This window comes from Carcharhinus amblyrhynchos, chromosome 15 (assembly GCF_965287045.1).
Source record: "Carcharhinus amblyrhynchos chromosome 15, sCarAmb.v2.hapA, whole genome shotgun sequence".
Classification (NCBI taxonomy): domain Eukaryota; kingdom Metazoa; phylum Chordata; class Chondrichthyes; order Carcharhiniformes; family Carcharhinidae; genus Carcharhinus; species Carcharhinus amblyrhynchos.
The window spans coordinates 39,016,344-39,039,541 of NC_137338.1; the positions used below are offsets into that span (position 1 = coordinate 39,016,344).

At 41.2% G+C, this 23,198-nt stretch overlaps 1 protein-coding gene across 1 annotated transcript in view; it reads left to right on the top strand.

The window, feature by feature from the left end:
* med14 (mediator complex subunit 14) overlaps positions 1-23,198 on the top strand; it is an 81,628-nt gene that overhangs the window by 44,196 nt on the left and 14,234 nt on the right. Inside the window, exons 22-28 of the mRNA XM_080203848.1 lie at positions 1,769-1,906; positions 3,886-3,994; positions 7,110-7,241; positions 9,300-9,479; positions 13,926-14,161; positions 14,535-14,714; positions 18,102-18,209. Of these exons, the coding sequence (XP_080059974.1) occupies positions 1,769-1,906; positions 3,886-3,994; positions 7,110-7,241; positions 9,300-9,479; positions 13,926-14,161; positions 14,535-14,714; positions 18,102-18,209 (1,083 nt within the window). The remainder of the gene's footprint in view (positions 1-1,768; positions 1,907-3,885; positions 3,995-7,109; positions 7,242-9,299; positions 9,480-13,925; positions 14,162-14,534; positions 14,715-18,101; positions 18,210-23,198) is intronic.

The following is a 23,198-nucleotide window of genomic DNA, read 5'->3' on the forward strand; positions in this document are numbered from 1 at the left end:
CTAGTAGTGTCATTGGAGGCTGATATGACAGGAAGAAGACATAATCCAATAAATAACTTAATGTTTGTTTAAAAAAATTATCAAACAAAATGATGATAACTATTTTATAGTGTGAATGGAAGCGTTCTTTACAATTGAAAAATCACTTGATCTAGACATAGCATTTTCCATTATCATTTACTGTAGATGAGTGGCACTAGGTTATGTTGTTCCTCCTGATCTTCAGTTCTAGAATGGCATTGAGAGAGACCTTGATGCAGAACTTCTGCAGGCTCTTTGTCAGGGAGGGGTGGGATTGCAAAAGAAATCCAGTTTCATTAATGTGTAAAGATCTATGATAATGTCACAAGCTATTCTAATATGCAAAAAGTTAAAGCAATGTTCTAAATTTGGAGTGAAATAATTAGAATGTCCTAAGAGATTTGTAATAATTGAAAATTATTTGCAAACTTGTAATTCCTTTAGAGTGTACTATATTCAGTCTTGTATTAGAAGTCTTAACTTTTTATTACATGCTCTCTGTGAAAAATAAATTCCTAAATTTGGTTGGGCATGACCACAAAAATAATGGGTGGGATTTTTCCAAAAAATTCCAGGTGTTGAATTTGCGTAAAAACTGGAGTAAGTCACGCTTGTCTTTTTTCAGTGGGAGTTGCACGATGGATCTCTCACACGAGTGTGACTCACTCCAAAAACCAGTGGGTGGATCTATTCCCACTGGAGTGGCCAGCAGCATAGCACTGAGAAGGCCACTGTGCATGTGCCGATCTGCCAGTGCTGAGACCAGCGTGTGCACAGTGGTCCCTGTGTGCTGGCCAGCCCGATTGCTGGTCAACCCCTCGACCCTACGTCGCTGGCCTTCTGAGCCTCCAGTGGCCTGATCACTAGTTTCCTGGACATGTTTTCTGGCCCCCCTCCACCTCCCACCCACACCAGCAGTGCCGACCCCCTCTCCACCTCGGCAGCCAGCCCTGTGTCACTGGCCTCCCTCCCCCACCAACCCCGACTGCAGAGTGGTAGTGAGACCCCTCTCACCTGATGGGCAGTGCCAACCTTCCCCCTAGGTATTGGCACTTTTCCCCTTAGACAATGCCAGGGGCCCAGGCTGGAACTGCCAACACCCAACCCTCTGCAGGGTTGGTCAGCAAACTCCCTGCAAGTGGGGATCTATCGTAAACCCCAGTGGAGTGAAATACTCCTGGTGAGGTGGGGGGAAAGAGAGGCTAGCGGGCCCTGAGACGCCAATCCCGGGCCCGTTAATGCTATTTAAATTATATTACAATGAGCTGCTGCATATATTAGGCAGCTCAGTGCTGGCACTGGAAATCTGGTGCTGGGAGACGCACGAAGGTCCGGATGCCCAGCGCAAATCAGCAGCTGCTATTCTCCCACCCCGCTTTGCTAAAAAAGCAGCGCAGCAGGATGGGAAAATCTCTCTCCAATGGTGTTTGCTAAGTTTATGACAGGGCAGGCTACTGACACAACTACTACCTCACACATGTATAGTCATATGAATATTTTATTAACACATTTTGATGTAATCTAACTGCAAACTTATTTTAAAAATTTCAGCCTTAAATTTGGCATCAATACAATTTCTTGTCAGCAATAAGTAATGATAATCACTCATGAGATTGACACAACCCCAGTCATGATTTTGTTGATTTATGAATTAGCTTGAACAAATTTATTAGAAATCTGTATAATCTGCCGTGTTTAGGAATACAACGCAATGGAATTGTTTGGTTAAATTTTGATTACATTCCAGACTTTCTTGAACATGTTTGTGGACAGCACCCAGGATGCACGTAGGCGGTCAGTAAATGAAGACGATAACCCACCATCTCCAATTGGTGGGGACATGATAGAATCATTAATGTCTCAGCTTCAGTCACAGTCACAACAGGTACTTGTGCCTTTTGAATTATATGTTAGGAGCTATTGATATAGCATAGTTTCAAGTATCCTTTTGGAAGCAGATTTATGTGCAGGAGGCCAAACAAATGGTCCCATCAGTTTTGGCTATGTTGGTGACAAATGGCTCGAGTCAGAGCTGGTATTTTGATCGTGAATATGTTTGTTTATTTTTTATTCTTCGCAAAATCTTCCCAAGCGACAGGAATGATGGTGGCAACCTTTGCTAATAATGTTCTGCAGTCAGCAAATAAGTGACAATAGGAATCAACTAACCAAAATTAGTTTTCAAAATTTAGTTACCATTTCCATGCTCGTATGAACTTTCATGTGTTTTCATTGTAATGGGGAATAAAAAATTCCAGCAGCAAAAGGGTGACTAGCTTTCTTGCTCTTCATCAATACATCATCATCTCAGTCACCAGAGATGATAAATGACTCTTGAGGTTGACATGATTCAAGTCACAGTTTCAAGTTTTGTTTATTTTCCAAGCTGGCTGCTGATATATGAATGAAGTTGCTTTAGGATAATGTCTTTTGCATGAGTTAAATACCAGCCCAGATATCATATACTCCATGGCATAACACCAACGGATCTATTGAAATTTACTATTTACTGTTCAACATCGTGCCCTCATTTGGAACCTCTTTTTTTTTCCTTGGAGCAGTTTCACAAATTCTGACAATATACTGATTTGCAATTAAGAACAGGTGACCTAATTAATATTTATCTTCTCTCCCCATTCCTGGCCTGAGGATAGTTCATCCAATTGTATCATTGTAATTGCCTTCCCATAGTAATCAACTACCTAAGCACAATTCCAGGGATTCAGTCAGAGATCTTCTAGTTTCAGTGCTCTATCAAACATTTTAGTGGGAAAACTATATATCATCTATTAAAGCCTTTTCCAAGTTCAGATTATAAACTCTGGGGTTTTCTCCAGTGCTGCTGTTGATATAGGCACTTGGAGATGTGTTGTAATCTTTTAAAGGTCGTGAAATGGAAGTCACATCTGAAGGAAAACCAGGTATCAACTTTACTCGGTGCTTTGCTCTTGCTTCTGATTCAAAATGGCATAGACTGATGTTCCACTCTGGGACTTGAACATGTAAATCTTTGCTGACACTTCATTACTGAGGGAGTGCCACATTGTCAAATGTTATGTTTCTTGGATAAGAAACTGAACTCCAGCCTAATCTGCCAATCGGATTATTGTAAATAATTCCATGCCACTATTTGAAAAACACCAGAAAAGTTCTTTTAATGCCCAGATGAACATTTATCTCTCAACCACTAAAACAGATTAATTAACTGGTCATTTATTTCTAAAACAAAAATAAAATACTGAGGATGCTAGAAATCTGAAATAAAAAGTATGCTGGAAAGTCTCGACAGATCTGGCAGCATTGGTGGAGAGAGAAACAGTCAACATTTCACATTGACTATGTTGCTTCTCTGGGTCTAGTCATTATCTTGGTCATTTATCTCATTTGCTGCATGCAGATTGAATTTCCATTTGCCTATAGAAGAACATTGGTTGCAGCATAAAAGTAATTAATTCACTGTGAAGTACTTTGGGATGTCCTAAGAGCATTTAAAGCAGTAAAGAAATGCTTTCATTCATACAAGTGTGAGAAAACCAAGTGGATTTAAAAAGAGATTCCTGATATGACTGTCAATATTTCCAGAGTCCAGGCTAATCACAGGTGGACTTTGAAAGGTGTTGTGACTTCCTAGCAACGCTAGGAAGGAGATGGGAAGGAAGGATATGCCTTGATTGATCTGATCGAAGTTTTACAAGTTGTTATTGTTATTGTTCCGAACATCAGCTACAATGAAGAATGTTGTTGGGCAGTCAGTATTGCTCATAAAACATCACATATGAAGTCCTTATAGGTTTTTTTATATCTCCGATCAAAAAGGTAACCTCTTATTTATCTTGAAACGATGTATAAATTTGTTTCCCTCAGCCTTTCACCAAATCTGGTGCAACAGTAAACTATCCTCTGACATCACCACCTACATCTTATCATAATACAGTGACACCATCGCCACAAATGATGCCTACACAATCACCAGGTAACTGATGAATATATTTTACAAATGTTTTAATTCTAAATATCAAAGTTTATGAATACAGAATACTTGAACAGTGAAACATTTAGTTTTGTACCATGTAAGTTACTACCTTCAAGAGAGATGGAGAAAAATGGTCCTGCATTTGCGTTCAGCTACAAATGGAGTGGTTGCTGTTCTTTGCACTTGTTACAGACTGCCCACAGACTTTTCGTGGACTATTGAGTGGCAATTTACAGTCAGCAGATGTCTGAGACAATGCAACATCCTCCACAGGAGATCTAGGACCCTTTGATAGAGCATGCAACAGTGTATCTCTTCAACTAGTCAGATTGAAGAATTCTTGCTGATTTTAAACCAGGAAGTGTATGTTAGAATGTTTAATTTAATGTAAAAACGTACAGAAAACGAAATAGGGCAAGAAAAATAGGATTATGAGAAGGAGGTAAAAGAGAAAGGAGAAAAAAATTGTTTTTAAAAAAAAGCATTTTAAAATTATTGAATCTTCAACAAACATTAAGATAAAGGTAAAATACTGCAGATGCTGGAATCTGAAACAGAAATAGAAAATGCTGGACAAACTCAACATGTCTGACCGCATCTGTCGAGAGAGGATAGAGCCAATGTTTTGAGTCAGGATGATATTTCATCGTGTTTTTATATAACCCAGGGCAAAAATAAACGAAACCCCATTTAATCCATTGAAGCAGCAATAAAAGAACTTCTCGCAGACAGCTCGGCAATGATGAAAAAAAACCCAAAGTTGCTTAACTGCGGAGAACATGATTTTTAAAAAACATTTCTTAAGGCACACTAACGTCAAAAATGCATTTCATGGACTGTATTCTGTATTTTGATGTCTGCGAATTTATTGTTTGCCTTCCATAAGAACATAAGAAACAGGAGCAGGAGTAGGCCATCTAGCCCTTCGAGCCTGCCCCGCCATTCAATAAGATCATGGCTGATCTGTCGTGGCTCAGTTCCACTTTCCCGCCCTCTCCCCATAACCCTTAATCCCCTCTCTTATCAAAAACCCATCAACCCGCGTCTTAAAAATATTTAGCGAGGCAGCCTCCACCACTTCAACGGGCAGAGAATTCCAGAGATTCACCACCCTTTGAGTGAAGAAGTTCCTCCTCAACTCCGTTCTAAACCGCCCCCCCTTTATCTTGAGGCTGTGCTCCCTAGTCCTACTGTCTTTTTTGAGCGGGAAGAGTCTCTCCACCTCTATCCTATCCATCCCATTCATCATCTTATACGTCTCAATGAGATCTCCCCTCATTCTTCTAAACTCTAACGAGTACAAGCCTAGTTTATTCAGCCTCTCCTCATAGCTCAACCCCCTCAACTCCGGTATCAGCCAAGTAAACCTCCTCTGCACTCCCTCCAAGGCCAAAATATGTTTGCACAGGTGCGGCGCCCAAAACTGCACACAGTACTCCAGCTGCGGCCTCACCAATGCCCTATACAGCTGCAGCAAGACCTTCCTACTTTTATATTCAATCCCCCTCGCTATGAAGGCCAGCATCCCATTCGCCCTTCTGACCACCTGCTGCACCTGCAAGCTGGGTTTTTGCGACTCATGCACAAGGACCCCGAGGTCTCTCTGCACCGTCGCCTGCTGCAGTTTTTCGCCACTTAAGTAATAGTCCTTCCTACCAAAGTGGACCACCTCACACTTGCCAACATTAAATTCCATTTGCCATTTCCTGGCCCATTCGCCCAGCCTATCTAGATCCTTCTGCAGACTCTCCACACCCTCCGCACAATTTGCCGTTCCCCCAATCTTGGTGTCATCAGCAAATTTCGACACCCTACACTCGGTTTCCTCCTCCAGATCATCTATATAAATGGTAAAAAGCTGAGGCCCCAGCACCGACCCCTGGGGCACTCCACTAGTCACCATCCGCCAATCCGAATAGCACCCGTTGACCCCCACTCTCTGCCTCCTATTTGACAACCAATCCTCTATCCACGCTAACACCCTACCCCCAACTCCATGTCCCTCGACCTTCTGCAATAACCTCTTGTGAGGTACTTTGTCAAACGTCTTCTGAAAATCAAGAAAGACCACATCCACCGGCTCTCCTCTATCCACCGCCCTAGACACACCCTCATAGAACTCCAGTAAATTTGTCAGACACGACTTCCCTTTAATGAAACCATGCTGCGCCTGCTCTATCAAGCAATTCCCTTCAAGATGCCTCGCAATTTCCTCCTTAATGACGGATTCTAACATTTTACCTACGACAGGTAATAAGCCGTGGATAACGAAGGAGGTGAAGGAAAGTGTTAAATTAAAAGCGGAGGAATTTAGAGTAGCTAAGAGTAGTGGGCGAGAAGAGGATTGGGAGAGGTTTAAATGTCAACAAAGATTGACAAAGAAGTTGATAAAGAAGGGTAGGAGAAACTATGAAGCTGGGCTAGCGCTTAATATAAAAAAGGATAGCAAGAGTTTTTATAAATATATAAAAAGGAAGAGGCTGGCTAGGGTGAACGTTGGTCCTTTAGAGGATGAGAAAGGAGACCTAGTGGTAGGGGATGGGGATATGGCTAAGGTATTGAATAACTTTTTTGTTTCGGTCTTCACGGAGGAGGACATGAATAATTTGCCAGGTGTTAGTGATGGAAAGGTGGTAGGACTGGAGGGTCTTAATGACATTACTGTTACTAGAGAGGCGGTGCTCGACAGACTGGAGGGGCTGATTGTGGACAAGTCCCCAGGACCGGATGGAATGCATCCGAGGGTTCTGAAAGAAATGGCGGAGGTGATAGTGGATGCCTTGGTTATTTTCCAGACGTCGCTGGATTCCGGGGAAGCTTAAATATCTGTTCTATTGACATTTGAAGGAAAATAGGATTTTTTTGATTAGAAAAGGGACATTTATTTTTTAAACAAATTCCTGATCTTTAGTTTAATGTGTTGCTTTTCATTTAGTTTGAGGTTTTGAAATTAAAAGAAAAAATGTATCTATTAAATTCTTAGTACTTGTTAAATATTTGGGAATGGTGTATTCTTGATGTTTATTTTGTGTAAAAATGTTCGTCTTGTCACCCTAAAGATAAAATGATGAATTGTAAGCAGTGGACAAAATTAATCAAATTCTACTTTATGCAGGGAGTTTACATCCAGCGAATTCCCCAAGTGGTGCAATACGAGCCCCATCACCAGCATCATTTGTACCCTCTCCATCACCGTCTTCCCTTGGAATTTCAATGGGACAGACACCAAACTTTGCAAGTCCACATGGTGAGTTCTTCTGCTTATTTGGCTAAAATTAATAGCTGCTTGTTATAATTTTTTGAGGATTGTCGCCTCAAGCATCTTTCTTCAATTATGTTGATAGGTTGGATACTTAAATACCAGATGCACTTGAATCCTTTGATCAGTTTTAAATAAAAATCTCATATATAGATGCACTTACTGTTAAGACTCCTATTAACTCTGCCGATTTCTCATATTTGTTACGAAGACCTGCTGAACTTGTCTCTGAGAACTAGCACTCAACCACTCAGAAGTACCTCCCTCCATAATCTGTTAAAGTGCTTGCGAGAAGGGGGTTATCTGACCTTTATCAGCTTTTAGTGGTCAAATCAAAATAACTACCTGAGACACACTCTGTAAAATAAACAAGTAACATTTTTAAATTTTTTCTAATTAACGGTAAGCAGGTTAACTAAATTATTAACAAACCGAATAAAACACTTCTAATGGAATGCAGTTTAAATAATTACAATTCCCACTTACTAATAAAAAAATGGAAATTTTAGTTGCACTCAAAATGTAATCGGGTTTGTCATCTTCTGGAATGTTTTTCCTTCTTTGCTGATTTCTTCTGCCTTCATTATCCTCTTTGGTACCTTTAAGATTGAGATGAGGCTTTCCTTTAAGACATCAATATGGCTGTTGGTGTTAGAGAGCTGCTGTCTGTTTTTCTCTCTCTTTCTCTCCCTCGCTCAGATCTTATGGCAGTTTGGAGTTGGGAGCTGTAGCCTTTATACTCCCAATGACACATCAAAAACCCCACAATAAGATTGGTTTACAGATTATCAAACATCAAATTCAAATCCATTGGGCTGCTGCTACCGAAATTCTCAATTTAAACTGATTGTTAAACTTCAAAACCAATCGTCCTGGCAGCAGCACTGCGTAGGCTAGTGATACTTTGTTTCATACTCTGCTCGCTGTATACTGCACACCTGCATGTTTTTTTAAACTCTTAAGTTGCACAAGACCACCATTTAATCAGGCAATTTTACAACTCTTAGCATTTTCATAATTTTTTATAATTTTACAAACACTAACTTCACAACACATCGACTCCTCCCGTTCTAGAATGCCCTGATGTACAGCGCAGACCCCCCTGGAGTCAACCCCCTCCCCACCCTCTGCCCACCCCAATCACTACCCTCCCTCCATCCTAGACTGATCCCAATGCAGAGTGGCAGTGGGACCCCCCCAACCCCATCGATTGCCCTGAGGCCCTGCCCCCTTGGCAATGCCTAATGTCCGAGCAGTGCCAAGATGTCCCCTGGGCATGGGCACTTTGCCACTTGGGTAGTGCCAAAATATCTTTGTCACTTCTCTCCAGTCATTTTTGTCTAAAATAATACAAAAAAAATTGAAATGTTCACAACTACATCATTACATTTATTCATTGAATTGTTTTCTTCTGTATTGAAATTTATACTGAGTTAACTCAGTTTCCCCTAAAACCTGGGGTAAGGCTTTTATTTTTCCTTGGACTGGTGACATTTTCAGCAGAGAACAAGTCATGTAGTCTGAGAATTCTCTTTCTGCACAATATCTTGAAATTCGTTAGTAAAGAGACAAAAAAGAAAACACAAAGAATGTAATGTTAGTTACAACTATTAGAATTGTCAGTAATTTGTGTAAGGTATATATTGGCCAATTATCCCTCTTTAGGGATAAAATTTGAGCAAAAATAACATTTTAAAATTGCTGAACTGTTTTCAGAGCTGCACAAAAACACTAGAGGAATTAATATTTTAAAATACAGCAATCACGCTGTAAGTATTGTAAAAAGTTTCAATTCAAAAATATTTTGCAGCATGAAAACCTTTGCATTTTTAGTCCAAGAAATTAATTTTCACACAACTGTTTTGTGTTTGTGATATTTGATATTTCTCTATAACTGTTATTCATGAGAGCTGAATAGTGGTTAGACATAGACAACTTCATGATTGCATCAACGCAATTTCATGAGCTGTTTGCAGATGGCATGAATCAGCCTTCATGAGGACGGAGAAGTGAGAGTTCTACTATGATGACTTTTTATTTGTTCAGGCACAATTGACCCAAGTTCACCTTATACAATGATGTCACCCAGTCAGCGCCCTGGAAATTGGCCTGGTTCTCCACAGTTGCCGGGGCCATCTTTAGCACGCATTCCTGGAATGTCTCCAGCAAATCCATCCTTGCATTCACCAATCCCAGATGTATCTCACTCCCCACGTGCTGGAACAAGTAGGTTTCGACAACTATTGTTTTATTTCCAAATTGTATTCCATTTTTCATACAAAAGTTGGATTTCTTTGGGGCAACTTAATTGTTTAAGTGGCTAGAAATGCAATTTACTTTTAATTTTGTGCATTTAATAAATTCTTCTCCCCCCTCAACAATATTTCAGTTTCAGTGTAATTTTCAGAAGAATGGTAAGAGTGCCACACATTCATGCAGTAAATACTGATGAATTAGAAATATTGTCTGCATTCACAATATTGTATCTTCTTTTCAACAAGTGAAAACCAAACCAATGCGTGTTTGGTTTGTGAAGGACAGTAGGAGGAGAGGTAATAAGCCGTGGATAACAAAGGAGGTGAAGGAAAGTGTTAAATTAAAAGCGGAGGAATTTAGAGTAGCTAAGAGCAGTGGGCGAGAAGAGGATTGGGAAAGGTTTAAATGTCAACAAAGATTGACAAAGAAGTTGATAAAGGAGGGTAGGAGAAGCTATGAAGCTGGGCTAGCGCTTAATATAAAAAAGGATAGCAAGAGTTTTTATAAATATATAAAAAGGAAGAGGCTGGCTAGGGTGAACGTTGGTCCTTTAGAGGATGAGAAAGGGGACCTAGTGGTAGGGGATGGGGATATGGCTAAGGTATTGAATAACTTTTTTGTTTCTGTCTTCACGGAGGAGGACGTGAATAATTTGCCGGGTGTTAGCGATGGAAAGGTGGTAGGACTGGAGGGTCTTAATGACATTACTGTTACTAGAGAGGTGGTGCTCGACAGACTGGAGGGGCTGATTGTGGACAAGTCCCCAGGACCGGATGGAATGCATCCGAGGGTTCTGAAAGAAATGGCGGAGGTTATAGTGGATGCCTTGGTGGTTATTTTCCAGACGTCGCTGGATTCCGGGGAAGTGCCGGAAGATTGGAAAACGGCTAATGTTACGCCGTTGTTTAAGAAGGGTGCCAGGCAAAAGGCAGGGAATTATAGGCCGGTTAGTTTAACGTCTGTGGTAGGTAAAATGTTGGAATCCGTCATTAAGGAGGAAATTGCGAGGCATCTTGAAGGGAATTGCTTGATAGGGCAGACGCAACACGGTTTCATTAAAGGGAAGTCGTGTCTGACAAATTTACTGGAGTTCTATGAGGATGTGTCTAGGGCAGTGGATAGAGGAGAGCCGGTGGATGTGGTCTTTCTGGATTTTCAGAAGGCGTTTGACAAGGTACCTCACAAGAGGTTATTGCAGAAGGTCAGGGGACATGGAGTTGGGGGTAGGGTGTTAGCGTGGATAGAGGATTGGTTGTCAAATAGGAGGCAGAGAGTGGGGGTCAATGGGTGCTATTCGGATTGGCGGTTGGTGACTAGTGGGGTGCCCCAGGGGTCGGTGCTGGGGCCTCAGCTATTTACCATTTATATAGATGATCTGGAGGAGGGAACCGAGTGCAGGGTGTCGAAATTTGCTGATGACACCAAGATTGGGGGAAAGGCAAATTGTGCGGAGGGTGTGGAGAGTCTGCAGAAGGATCTAGATAGGCTGGGCGAATGGGCCAGGAAATGGCAAATGGAATTTAATGTTGGCAAGTGTGAGGTGGTCCACTTTGGTAGGAAGAATGGTAGGAAGGACTATTACTTACGTGGCGAAAAACTGCAGCAGGCGACGGTGCAGAGGGACCTCGGGGTCCTTGTGCATGAGTCGCAAAAACCCAGCTTGCAGGTGCAGCAGGTGGTCAGGAAGGCGAATGGGATGCTGGCCTTCATAGCGAGGGGGATTGAATATAAAAGTAGGGAGGTCTTGCTGCAGCTGTATAGGGCATTGGTGAGGCCGCAGCTGGAGTACTGTGTGCAGTTTTGGGCGCCGTACTTACGCAAGGATATTTTGGCCCTGGAGGGAGTGCAAAGGAGGTTTACTAGGCTGATACCGGAGTTGAGGGGATTGAGCTATGAGGAGAGGCTGAATAAACTAGGCTTGTACTCGTTAGAGTTTAGAAGAATGAGGGGAGATCTCATTGAGACGTATAAGATGATGAATGGGATGGATAGGATAGAGGTGGAGAGACTCTTCCCGCTCAAAAAAGACAGTAGGACTAGGGGGCACAGCCTCAAGATAAAGGGGAGGCGGTTTAGAACGGAGTTGAGGAGGAACTTCTTCACTCAAAGGGTGGTGAATCTCTGGAATTCTCTGCCCGTTGAAGTGGTGGAGGCTGCCTCGCTAAATATTTTTAAGAAGCAGGTTGATGGGTTCTTGATAAGAGAGGGGATTAAGGGTTATGGGGAGAGGGCGGGAAAGTGGAACTGAGCCACGACAGATCAGCCATGATCTTATTGAATGGCGGGGCAGGCTCGAAGGGCTAGATGGCCTACTCCTGCTCCTATTTCTTATGTTCTTATGTTCTTATGTTCTTATGTTCTTATGTTCTTATGTTTGCGTATGTTCACCTGACAAGATGGTTGGATCCTTGTATAGTTTTTCATTGCAATCTCATACACCAATGTGGTGCCCTTAATCAAATAAAACATCCAGTGGGGCTTCACAGGAATGTTCTAAAGCAAAGTACGAAACTGAACTGTTAATGTGATATTAGGACAGATGACCAAAAGCTTGGACAAAGAGGTTTTAAAGAACATCTTGAAGGAAAGAGAATATCCAGGGAAGAAATTCTAGAACTTGGTGCAGTAACCAACGATGGAACAATTAAATTCGGTGGTGCTCAGAGGGGCAGAATTAAGATGCTGGGAGGGTTGTGGGAATGAGGGAGATTACAGATTTTTGGATAGGGTAGGCCACAGAGATTTGAAATTAAGGATGAGAATTTTAAAATCAGGGCAGTGTTTGACTGGGAGCCTGTGTAAGCCAGCGAAGTAAGAAGTCTCTCAACACCAGGTTGAAATCCAACAAGTTGATTTGGTAGATCATGCCACTAGCTTTCGGAGCGCTGCCTCTAAAGAGAGTACACATCTCTTTAACCTGTGCTTAACCTTCTCTCTGCTCACATTGTCTGTACCTTTTTAAGACTTGATTACCTGTAAAGACTCGCATTCCAACCATTATTTTGTGAATTGAGTTTATGCCTTTATATGCCCTGTTTGTGAATAGAACTCAGCTGATGAAGGGGCAGTGCTCTGAAAGCTAGTGGCTTGTGCTACCAAATAAACCGGTTGGACTTTAACCTGGTGTTGTGAGACTTCTTACTGTGTTTACCCCAGTCGAACACCAGCATCTCCACGTCTAAGCCAGCGAACATTGAGGATCAGGAAGGTGCTAGTTAGGACACAGAATTAGCACAGGCTGATCTGTGGAAAAGCAGATTCGTTGTCTCTTAACGGCAGAATGACTCAGGCTTCTAAATCTGTCTTGGTCGTAATTAGTTGTCAGTGCTGGAACTGTATATTCTGAATGGTGCAGATACTGATACAAGCCTAAAATTGGGGTGTCCATCTATCTTGGAGAAACAAAACATTTGAAGCTAAAAGGAAGAGAGTAATATTCTAAGTTCTTTTAAGTTAATTAACTTGGCTAAAATTACTAGAATCTTTACAATAATGAAACGTGTCACTGGCTATCAAATTAGCAGCCAGCAATGAGACAAAATAATTGCATGAACATTTTACTATTTCAGCTTCTTTGGACATTTACTCCAAGATAATATAGATCAAAAATACACTTCCATTTCAAATATTACAACATCTTGCATGTAGAATAATCATCATTTTAATAAAAGGAAATGAAACTTAGAAAAGAAAGTACCTGACTTTTTGAAAGATGAATCAATCATAATTAATCCAAAAATGTGCATGTTAAGTGGATTGCCCATGCTAAATCGCCGATTTAGTGTCCAAAGGTGTGTAGATTAGTTGGATTAACTATGGTAAATGCGCAGGTTACGGGAATAGAGGGGAGGGCCTTGGTGAGGTGTTTTTCCGGGTGGTCAGTACAGACATGATGGGCCGAATGGCCTTTTTCTGTACTGTAAGGATCCAATGATTCTATAACATTAAGTATTGCACAGTAAATAAAGGAAAATACTTTGCAACATGAACAATTGTTAATTGTTTTTGGTCAAATTGATCTTCACTAGGATTGATCTAATGGGTGATGTCAGCTGAATTTATTTCTATATTCATTGAATACATCTTTCCACAACAAGATGGGGCAGTCTTTAAGTATAAACTCCTCCATGACTGAATACTGTTCTGTGTACACAACAACAGATATTAATCCAGCAAGGTGGGATTGAGAACAAAATGGTCTTTCCTTCTCATTTATTCTGTTTCCCTAAAGTGCTACCTTTTAGTGTTTGCTGATTGTGAAATGCTACCAGAATTAACAAGGTTCGGGAGATCTGTAAGCCTTGAATTCAAACTTCTAATATTGTAGTCGGGTGGATAAGCACTACTTGGTAACTTTCCATAAAAGGCCAATTTACTGCTAATAACTATATAACGTTGCTTTTTCTTTCTTTTTAGGCTCCCAAATAATGCCAACCAACATGCCCCCTCCTCGTACACTACCTCAGCGATCATGGGCTGCATCAATACCCACCATCTTAACTCACAATGCCTTGCACATTCTACTTTGTCCGTCACCAACACCAGGTCTTGTCCCAGGATTGGCGGGTAGTTACCTGTGTTCCCCGCTCGAGCGATTTTTAGGATCCGTGATGATGAGACGACATCTCCAGAGGATCATACAGCAGGAACCGGTACAAGAAAGGATGATATTACCCTGTAAAAATGACAAATGCTGCAACTATATGTCAGGCCCATCAGTGGTGGGGGGGCAGAATAAAATGAATTAATGTTTTGGATATTTTTGTTTAAAATTCCCATTATTTGCAATTTTTTTCTCCTCTTCCCCTCTAAATTTCTTTATGCCAAAGTTAGAGAAACTGTGGCAGTGTGTTATCTTGTCAGAATTTTTAAAACTAATTTTACTGTATTCATAGAGCCAATACAAAATATATTGTAGAAATTTGAATCAAAACATTGCATTTGGTTTTCAGATAATGCAGTCATGATTTATTGAAGAGATCATTTAAAACAAGTTTTTAATTATACTTTCTATGTGATTATTAGTTGCAACTTATAAACTCCAATGAACCTGGTGTGATCATGTTTAAGACTGAAGCATTGAAGTGTCGAGTAGCATTGAACCCACAGACATATCAAACTTTGCAGTTCAAAGTAACACCTGAAACACCAGACCCATGGACTCAAGAAGAACTGCAAGTTTTAGAAAAGTTCTTTGAAACGAGAGTAAGTATCATGCAGTGATATAATTCATCTTATAAAAATATCTATTGTCAAACCAAAGGTCTAATGACAAGGAGTTGCATGCATCTCTAAATGTTGGCCTGGGTCATCCAAGGAGTGGCAATTATTGTCAAATTACCATTTCACTTGAATATTTCTCGACTCAAAGCTGCTCCACATTTCTCCGGTACCTTCTGAGCTGGGCTTTCTAAAAATGCGGGGTACAGTGTCCTTCAGAGAATTCTGCTGCAAGGCAGTGAAGTTGGAGGAAGATAAAACACTTTTTTTTTATGGCACTAGCTGCTGTGTGGTAAGTTTAAAGGTCCAGTTTGAATGTTAGTGAATGGGTAGGGTGGATAGGCAGTTGAGGTACAGGGCTAGAGTGGGTGAAGCGGATAAGTATTAGGGGGTAGCCGGGTGAGGTAGGTGATAGTTGGTTTGGGGTAGTAGTGCATAAGAACATAAGAAACAGGAGCAGGAGTAGGCCATCTAGCCCCTCGAGCCTGCCCCGCCATTCAATAAGATCATGGCTGATCTGTCGTGGCTCAGTTCCACATTCCCGCCCTCTCCCCATAACCCTCATCCCCTTGCCTATCAAAAACCTATCAACCTGCGTCTTAAAAATATTGAGCGAGGCAGCCTCCACCACTTCAACAGGCAGAGAATTCCAGAGATTCACCACCCTTTGAGTGAAGAAGTTCCTCCTCAACTCCATTCTAAACTGCCCCCCCTTTATCTTGGGGCTGTGCCCTCTAGTCTTTGTGCCCTCTAGTTCTTTCCTCTACTACAAACTGCCTTCTTAAACAATCCTCACCTCTGACAATAGAGAGTTCATGGACATTTTTGTCCCAAAAATCTAGACATCTACAGCCTCAAGTCCTATCATGCACTTCTCTCCAAAATCACGGAATACCTTGTTTCTTCTTAAATCTGTCTCCATCTTTCCAGCAATTCCATGTTTGAATCCTTACAATTAAATTCCTGGCAGCACTGAAAATGCTGGTTGACAAAGTCACAAATGGCATCCGTTGTGAATGTAACCATGACTGTGATAAGTTATTCCTCTTTATTCTTCTCAATTTATCAACAACATTCAAAGCAGTTGACCACACTATGCGGAGGTGGAGGGGGGGATAGTTAGCAACTGGGTTGGTGATCGGGTCAGTGTCAATGATTGAGGGGCTCAGATTTGTACTTGCCTAGTTTTAATCTGTCTTGCATTTCCTGGGTAACTATTCAGGCAAATACATCAAAACTGTCCAAAGAATCTGACTCTTAGATTCAACCAGAAATTAAAATTTTCTGGGCAATTCCCATGTTCCAGAGGCTGAAAGATTTGGACCATTATATAATGGAGGGTCTAATTAGCCTAGAGTTCTCAATCTGAGATTTTAAAAGCCACTTATTAGGGAGAAGAATACAGTTATTTGGCTATAGTGTACTTCACACTGTCACTGTCAAGAAATGATGTGGGTATGCCGGTGTTGGACTGGCGTAAACACAGTAAAAAGTCTGACAACACCAGGTTTTAGTCCAACCTATTTATTTGATAATATACTCACAAGCTTTCGAGGGACACCCTCTTCGTCAGGTGAATGGCTGTTCACCTGACGAAGAGGGTGTCCCTCGAAAGCTTGTGAGTATATTATCAAATAAATAGGTTGGACTAAAACCTGGTGTTGTCAGACTTTTTACTGTCAAGAAAACCAGACAAACTTCTGGACAAGGTCTTTGTTATGACCAATCATATGGACTGGCCTCAGTGCTCCAACTAGTGGCTTGCCTGGGAGAGTCTCGATCCAGAAATTAAACAGACATTTATCATTAAGATCTAATTTCAAGAAATTAGCATATACCAATCAAAGATGTACATTTAGAGTCACAGAGATTTACAGCACAGAAACAGGCCCTTTGGCCCAACTCATCCATGCTGACCAGATTTCCTAAACTGAACTAGTTCCATTTGCCTATGTTTGGTCCATATCCCTCCAAACCTTTCCCATCCACATATCTGTCCAAATGTCCTTTAAATGTTGTAATTGTACCTGCTTCTACCATCTCATCTGGCAGCTCATTCCTTATATGCACCACCCTCTGTGTGAAGAAGTTGCCCCTCGGGTCTCTCTTAAATCTTTTCCCTCTCACCTTAACTTATGCCCTCTTTTGAACTCCCCTACCCTGGGTAAAAGACTTTAGCTATTCACCTTATCTATGCCCCTCATGATTTTATAAACCTCTATAAGGTCACCCCTCATCCTCCTATGCTCCAGTCTACCTAGCCTCTCCTTATAATTCAAATCTTCCACCCCCCGTTTATTCTTTGTAAATCTTTTTTGCACTCTTTCCAGTTTAATAACATCCTTCCTGTTTGCACAGAAGTTATATCTATATCCATTCACAACTATTGATTAGGTTTATATCATGCATAATGTAGAGGTATTGTTGTCTAATTACAACTTGTGCACCTCTACCTAATTATATCACCAAGCACGTATGACTTTCTATATAATTATGAAGTTATCTTTCTATCCAGTGGTTTATTAACTCCCCTGACCTATTGTCTCTTGTTAGAAGAGACGCTAACAAGCTGCAGCTGCACATAATTCAGTTGTGGTCTTGTGTGTCGTTTTGTGGTTCTTGAGGCTTATCTGGGTCTGCTTTAATCAAGACTGATGGTTTTCTCATAGCTTTCTCAATGTAACTGAACCTAGCAGCTTGCAGCTCCTGTAATTTATAAACTTGTGTGATTAATAACCCTTCCACAACTAGTTGACCTTCCCTGGTGCTACTTGCATATGTTGTGGGGTGTGTAGTGTACAGGCATGTTCAAGAACAGTGTTGTCGTGACAAAGTACAACAAATTGAGAAGTACCAGTTTCTCATGTTCCGTTGTGGGGCATTTGCTGGTTGGTTTGTTGTTTGTTGACAAATTAGTGAAGTGGAATGATATTTAACTGATGTGTAGTTTTAAGTAGGACAAGTGAGTTTTAAATTTTAAGCGGTTTTAAGCTGAGTTGCCCTGTTTTTCTTAAATAAAGTTTTTTTGAACAAATCCACCTATTTTAACCAATAAACAGTCTCAATAAAGTCATTATGGAAGCAGATCATGATGCTATTCACACCCTTTGTTTATAGGAAATTGTAAACGGTTGAAAGAAGCCTTGGATGAAGTTTTTATGTTTTTCATCAAGCCATGGACTTATTGAATTGTATCTGTTAGTTGAAAAAGCTGATTAAATAGTTGTTTTTATGTAGTGTTTGTTAAGTTTTTATACAAAAGGAACCAAACAGAATAAAATCTAAAACCTGCAATTTCTATCATTTAACAAGGTTACATTTATTACTATACAGTAATATAATTAATAATTACTCTTTTTCTGGTTTGGTAAGGTTGCTGGTCCCCCATTTAAAGCCAATACACTAAATGCCTTTGCTAAGCTACTGGGAGCTCCAACACACATTCTCAGGGATTGTGTGCGCATCATGAAATTGGAACTGGTAAGTGACCTGTATTTTGAGGGAGAGGGTAGAATGTCTGCATTAATCCTCCAAACACTGATTTTTTTTTTTGTTGAAAAATTAGTTCCTTTGCTTCTAAATTTATAAATACAGTACTAATTATTTTGAAAGAAAATTTTGTGAATTCAAAATCAAAACTGGGCAATTGTTTTTGTAATCTTTATCATCCTGCTTTAACTTTCCTCTAACAGTAACAACTTATTTATATATTTAACATCATAAAATATTGCAAGGCTCTTCACAGGAGTATCATTAAACAAAATATCTCCAAACGTGACTCAGTTCATATTAGGTCAGATGAGCAAAAGGTTTACTCAATGATGTGTTTGAACATAAGAACATAAGAAATAGGAGCAGGAGTAGGCCATCTAGCCCTTCGAGCCTGCCCCGCCATTCAATAAGATCATGGCTGATCTGTCGTGGCTCAGTTCCACATTCCTGCCCTCTCCCCATAACCCTTAATCCCCTCGCTTATCAAAAACCCATCAACCCGCGTCTTAAAAATATTTAGCGAGGCAGCCTCCACCACCTCAACGGGCAGAGGATTCCAGAGATTCACCACCCTTTGAGTGAAGAAGCTCCTCCTCAACTCCGTTCTAAACTGCCCCCCCCCCCCCTTTATCTTGAGGCTGTGCCCCCTAGTCCTACTGTCCTTTCTGAGTGGGAAGAGTCTCTCCACCTCTATCCTATCCATCCCATTCATCATCTTATACGTCTCAATGAGATCTCCCCTCATTCTTCTAAACTCTAACGAGTGCAAGCCTAGTTTATTCAGCCTCTCCTCATAGCTCAACCCCCTTAACTCCGGTATCAGCCTAGTAAACCACCTCTGCACTCCCTCCAAGGCCAAAATATCCTTGCGTAAGTGCAGCGACCAAAACTGCACACAGTACCCCAGCTGCGGCCTCACCAATGCCCTATACAGCCGCAGCAAGACCTCCCTACTTTTATATTCAATCCCCCTCACTATGAAGGCCAGCATCCCATTAGCCTTCCTGACCACCTGCTGCACCTGCAGGCTGGGTTTTTGCAACTCATGCACAAGGACCCCGAGGTCCCTCTGCACCGTCGCCTGCTGCAGTTGAAGGTGACGTTAAAGGTGGAACTGAAGAGACAGTGATATGTGTAAAGTATTTTGGAGTTTAGGGCCTAAGTAATTGGGAATTCGGGTGGAGAGGAGAGGATGTGGATGAACAAATCAGATGCAGAAATGTTTTTTGATGAGAGGGCTGTAGGCTAAACAATTAGGACTTTGAAAGTGACATTCTAAGTCAGTTAGGGGACAGTTTTTTTTGAGGGATGAATACAAAAGGAGGCAGTCCCAAATTAAAATATCATGTTAAAAGCATTATGATCGACATTTTCAAACTAAATGCACATAGTATTTACTCAATGGCATATCTGTTCTAGTAATTTGTATGCATGTCATATTTTCTACCAAGTTTTTTTCATTCTTAAGTGGGGGGGTGGGCAGCCAGAGGTCATTGTACACACTGGTACCATTGACATAGGTAGGAAAAGGGATGAGATCCTGAAGTGTGAATATAGAGAAGGCTAAAGTGCAGGATCTTGAGGTTAGTCATTTCTGGACTACTGTGATGCCATGTGCTAGCAAGAGCAGGAGTAGGAAGATTAGGTAGATGAATGTGTGGCTTGAGAGCTGGGGCAGGGATTTAGATTTGTGGATCATTGGGATCTCTTCTGGGGCAGGGGTGACCTGTTCAAGAAGGACGGGTTATATCTGAACTAGAGGAATATCTTGGAGAGAGATTTGAAGAGCCACTTGGGAGGGTTTAAACTGGTTTGGGGGGGGTGAGGTAGGGATTCAGAAGAGAAGGTTGACGATTGCACGGCAGTTAAAGTGAGCACGTTAAGTAGTAAGGGCAGTGTCAATAATCCTGGTACTAGACAGGACAGGCAACAGCAAGGCAGACGGCAAAGGAAGTCCAGATTAAACTGCGTTATTTCAACACAAGAGGCCTGATAGGCAAGACAGATGGACTAGGGCAAGGGTGGGTACATGGGACTGGGCTATTATAGCTATTACTGAAACATAGCTAAGGGAAGGATAGGACTGGCAGCTCAATATTGCAGGGTATAGATGCTATAGGAAAGATAGAACAGGAGGTAAGAGAGGAGGGGAAGTTGCATTTTTGATTAGGGCGAATGTCATAGCAGTACTGAGAGGGCACATTTCTGAGGGTTTGCCCACTGAGTCTATATGGGTAGAACTGAGAAATAAGAAGGGGGAGATCACTTCAATAGAATTGTACTATAGGTCCCCAAATAATCAGTGGGAAATTGAGGAACAAGTATGTAAGGAATTTACATACAACTCCAAGAAACATAGCACGATTGTGGTAGGGGACTTGAACTTCCCTAACATTGATTGGGACAGCCACAGTATTGGGGTTTGGATGGAGAAGAAATTGTTGAGTGTATTCGGGAGGAATTTCTCTTTCAGTATGTGGATGGCCCAACCAGAGAGGACGCAGAACTTGGGAAATAAGGAAGGGCAGGTGACAGAAGTGTTAGTGAGGGATCACTTTGGGACTAGTGACCATAATTCTATTAGTTTTAAGATAACTATGGAGAATGATAAGTCTGACCCAAAATTCTAAATTGAGACAAGGCCAATTTTGACGGTATTAGACAGGAACTTTCAAAAGTTGATTGGAGGAGTCTGTGGGAAGGTAAAGGCACGGCTGGTAAGTGGGAGGCTTTCAAAACCAGGGTTCAGGTAAGCGATTCCTTTTAGAGTGAAGGGCAAGACTGGTAGAAGTAGGAAACCCTGGATGACTCAGGAAATTGAGGCCCTGGTCAAGAAGAAGAAAGAGGTAAATGACATGCAGAGGCAGCTGGAATCAAGTGGATCCCTTGAAGAGTATAGAGGATGTAGGAATAGAAATCAGGACAGCAAGAAGGGGACATGAGATTGCTTTGGCAGATAAGGCAAAGGAGAATCCAAAGAGCTTCTACAAATACACAAAAGGCAAAAGAGTAACTTGGGAGAGAATAGGGCCTCTTAAAGATCAACAATGTCATCTCTGCGTGGAGCCATAAGCACTGGATGAGATCCTAAATGAATATTTCTCATCAGTATTTACTGTTGAAAAAGGCATAAATGTTAGAGAAATAAATAGGGATGTCTTGAGTGTATATGTTACAGAGAAGGAGATGCTGGAAGTCTTAAAGCACATCATCGTAGATAAATCCCCAGGACCTGATGAAGGGTATCCCAGGACACTGTGGGAGGCTAGGGAAGAAATTGTGTGTCCCCTAGCTGAGATATTTGAACCATTGACAGCCTAAAGATTGGAGAGTGCCAAATGTTGTGCCTTTGTTTAAGAAGGGCACAAGGAAAAGCCTGAGAACTACAGGCTGGTGAGCCTAACATCTGAAGTGGGTAAGTTCTTAAAAGGTATTCTAAGAGACAAGATCTACAGGCATTTAGAGAGGCAAGGACTGATTAGGGACAATCAGCATGGCTTTGAGTGGAAAATCATGTCTCCTGAATTAGTTTTTTTTTGAAGAAGTAACCAAGAAGGTAGATGAGAGCAGTGCAGTCAACATTGTCTACATGGACTTTAGCAAAGCCTTTGACAAGGTACTGCATGGTAGATTGTTGCATTAGGTTACATCTCACGGGATCCAGGGTGAGGTAGGCAATTGGTTACAAAATTGGCTTGATGACAGAAGCTGGAGGGTGGTTGTAGAGAGTTGTTTTTTAAACTGGAGGCCTGAGACCAGCAGTGTGCCTCAGGGATTGGTGCTTATCCATTGTTAAGTGTCATTTATATTATTGATTTGGATGAGAATTTAGAAGGCATGGTTAATAAGTTTGCAGATGACATCAAGATTGGCAGCATAGTGGACAGTGAAGAAAGTTACCTAGGATTGCAATGGGAGCTTGATCAATTGGGCCAGCGGGACAATGAATGGCAGATGGAATTTCATTTCGATAAAGGTGAGGTGATGCAATTTGACAGATCAAACCAGGGCAGGACTTACTGAGTTAATGGTAGGGCGTTGGACAGAGTTAAAGAACAAAGAGGTCTAGGCATTCCGGTTCATAACTCCTTGAAAGTGGAGTCACAGGTGGACAGGGTGATGAAGAAGGCATTCAGCATGCTTGGTTTTATTGGTCAGAACATTGAATACAGGAGTTGGGACATCTTGTTGAAGTTGTACAAGACATTGGTACGGCCACACTTTGAATACTGTGTACAGTTCTGGTCACCCTATTATGGAAAGGATCTTATTAAACTGAAAAGAGTGCAGTAAAGATTTACTAGGATGCTACCGAGACGTGATAGTTTGAATAATGAGGAGAGACTGGATAGATTGGAACTTTTTTCCCTGGAGTAGGAGGCTTAGGGGTGATCTTATAGAGGTCTATAAAATAATGAAGGACATAGATAAGGTAGATAGTCAACATCTTTTCCCAAAGGTAGAGGAGTCCAAAACTAGAGGCATGGGTTTAAGGTGAAATGGAAGAGATATAAAAGGGTCCAGACACGCAATTTTTCTCTCATATGGTGATGTGTGTCTGGAATGAGCTGCCAGAGTTAGTAGAGGCAGGTACAATTTTGTCTTTTAAAATGCATTTAGACAATTACATGGGTAGGATTGGTATAGAGGGATAGGGCCAAACGCAAGCAATTGGGACGAGCTTAATGGTTAAAAACTGGGTGGCATGGACAAGTTGGGCCAAAGGACCTGTTTCCATGCTGAAATCTCTATAATACTATTAAATATTTGATCTGTATGTTTGGATCGTGCAAAACACGGAAGTAGCTCAATGTAACTACGATTATTGGTCTCTTCAAAGCATTTTTAACTTTATCTGATTCCAGATATTAAAATTAGCTAAATAATCTGTTTAAATATTGCTAGCCTGGTTGTTAAGTTTAAACATACAAAATTCTAGGGAAAAAGCTAGTGGATTGCAAATTTGATCCCTCACTC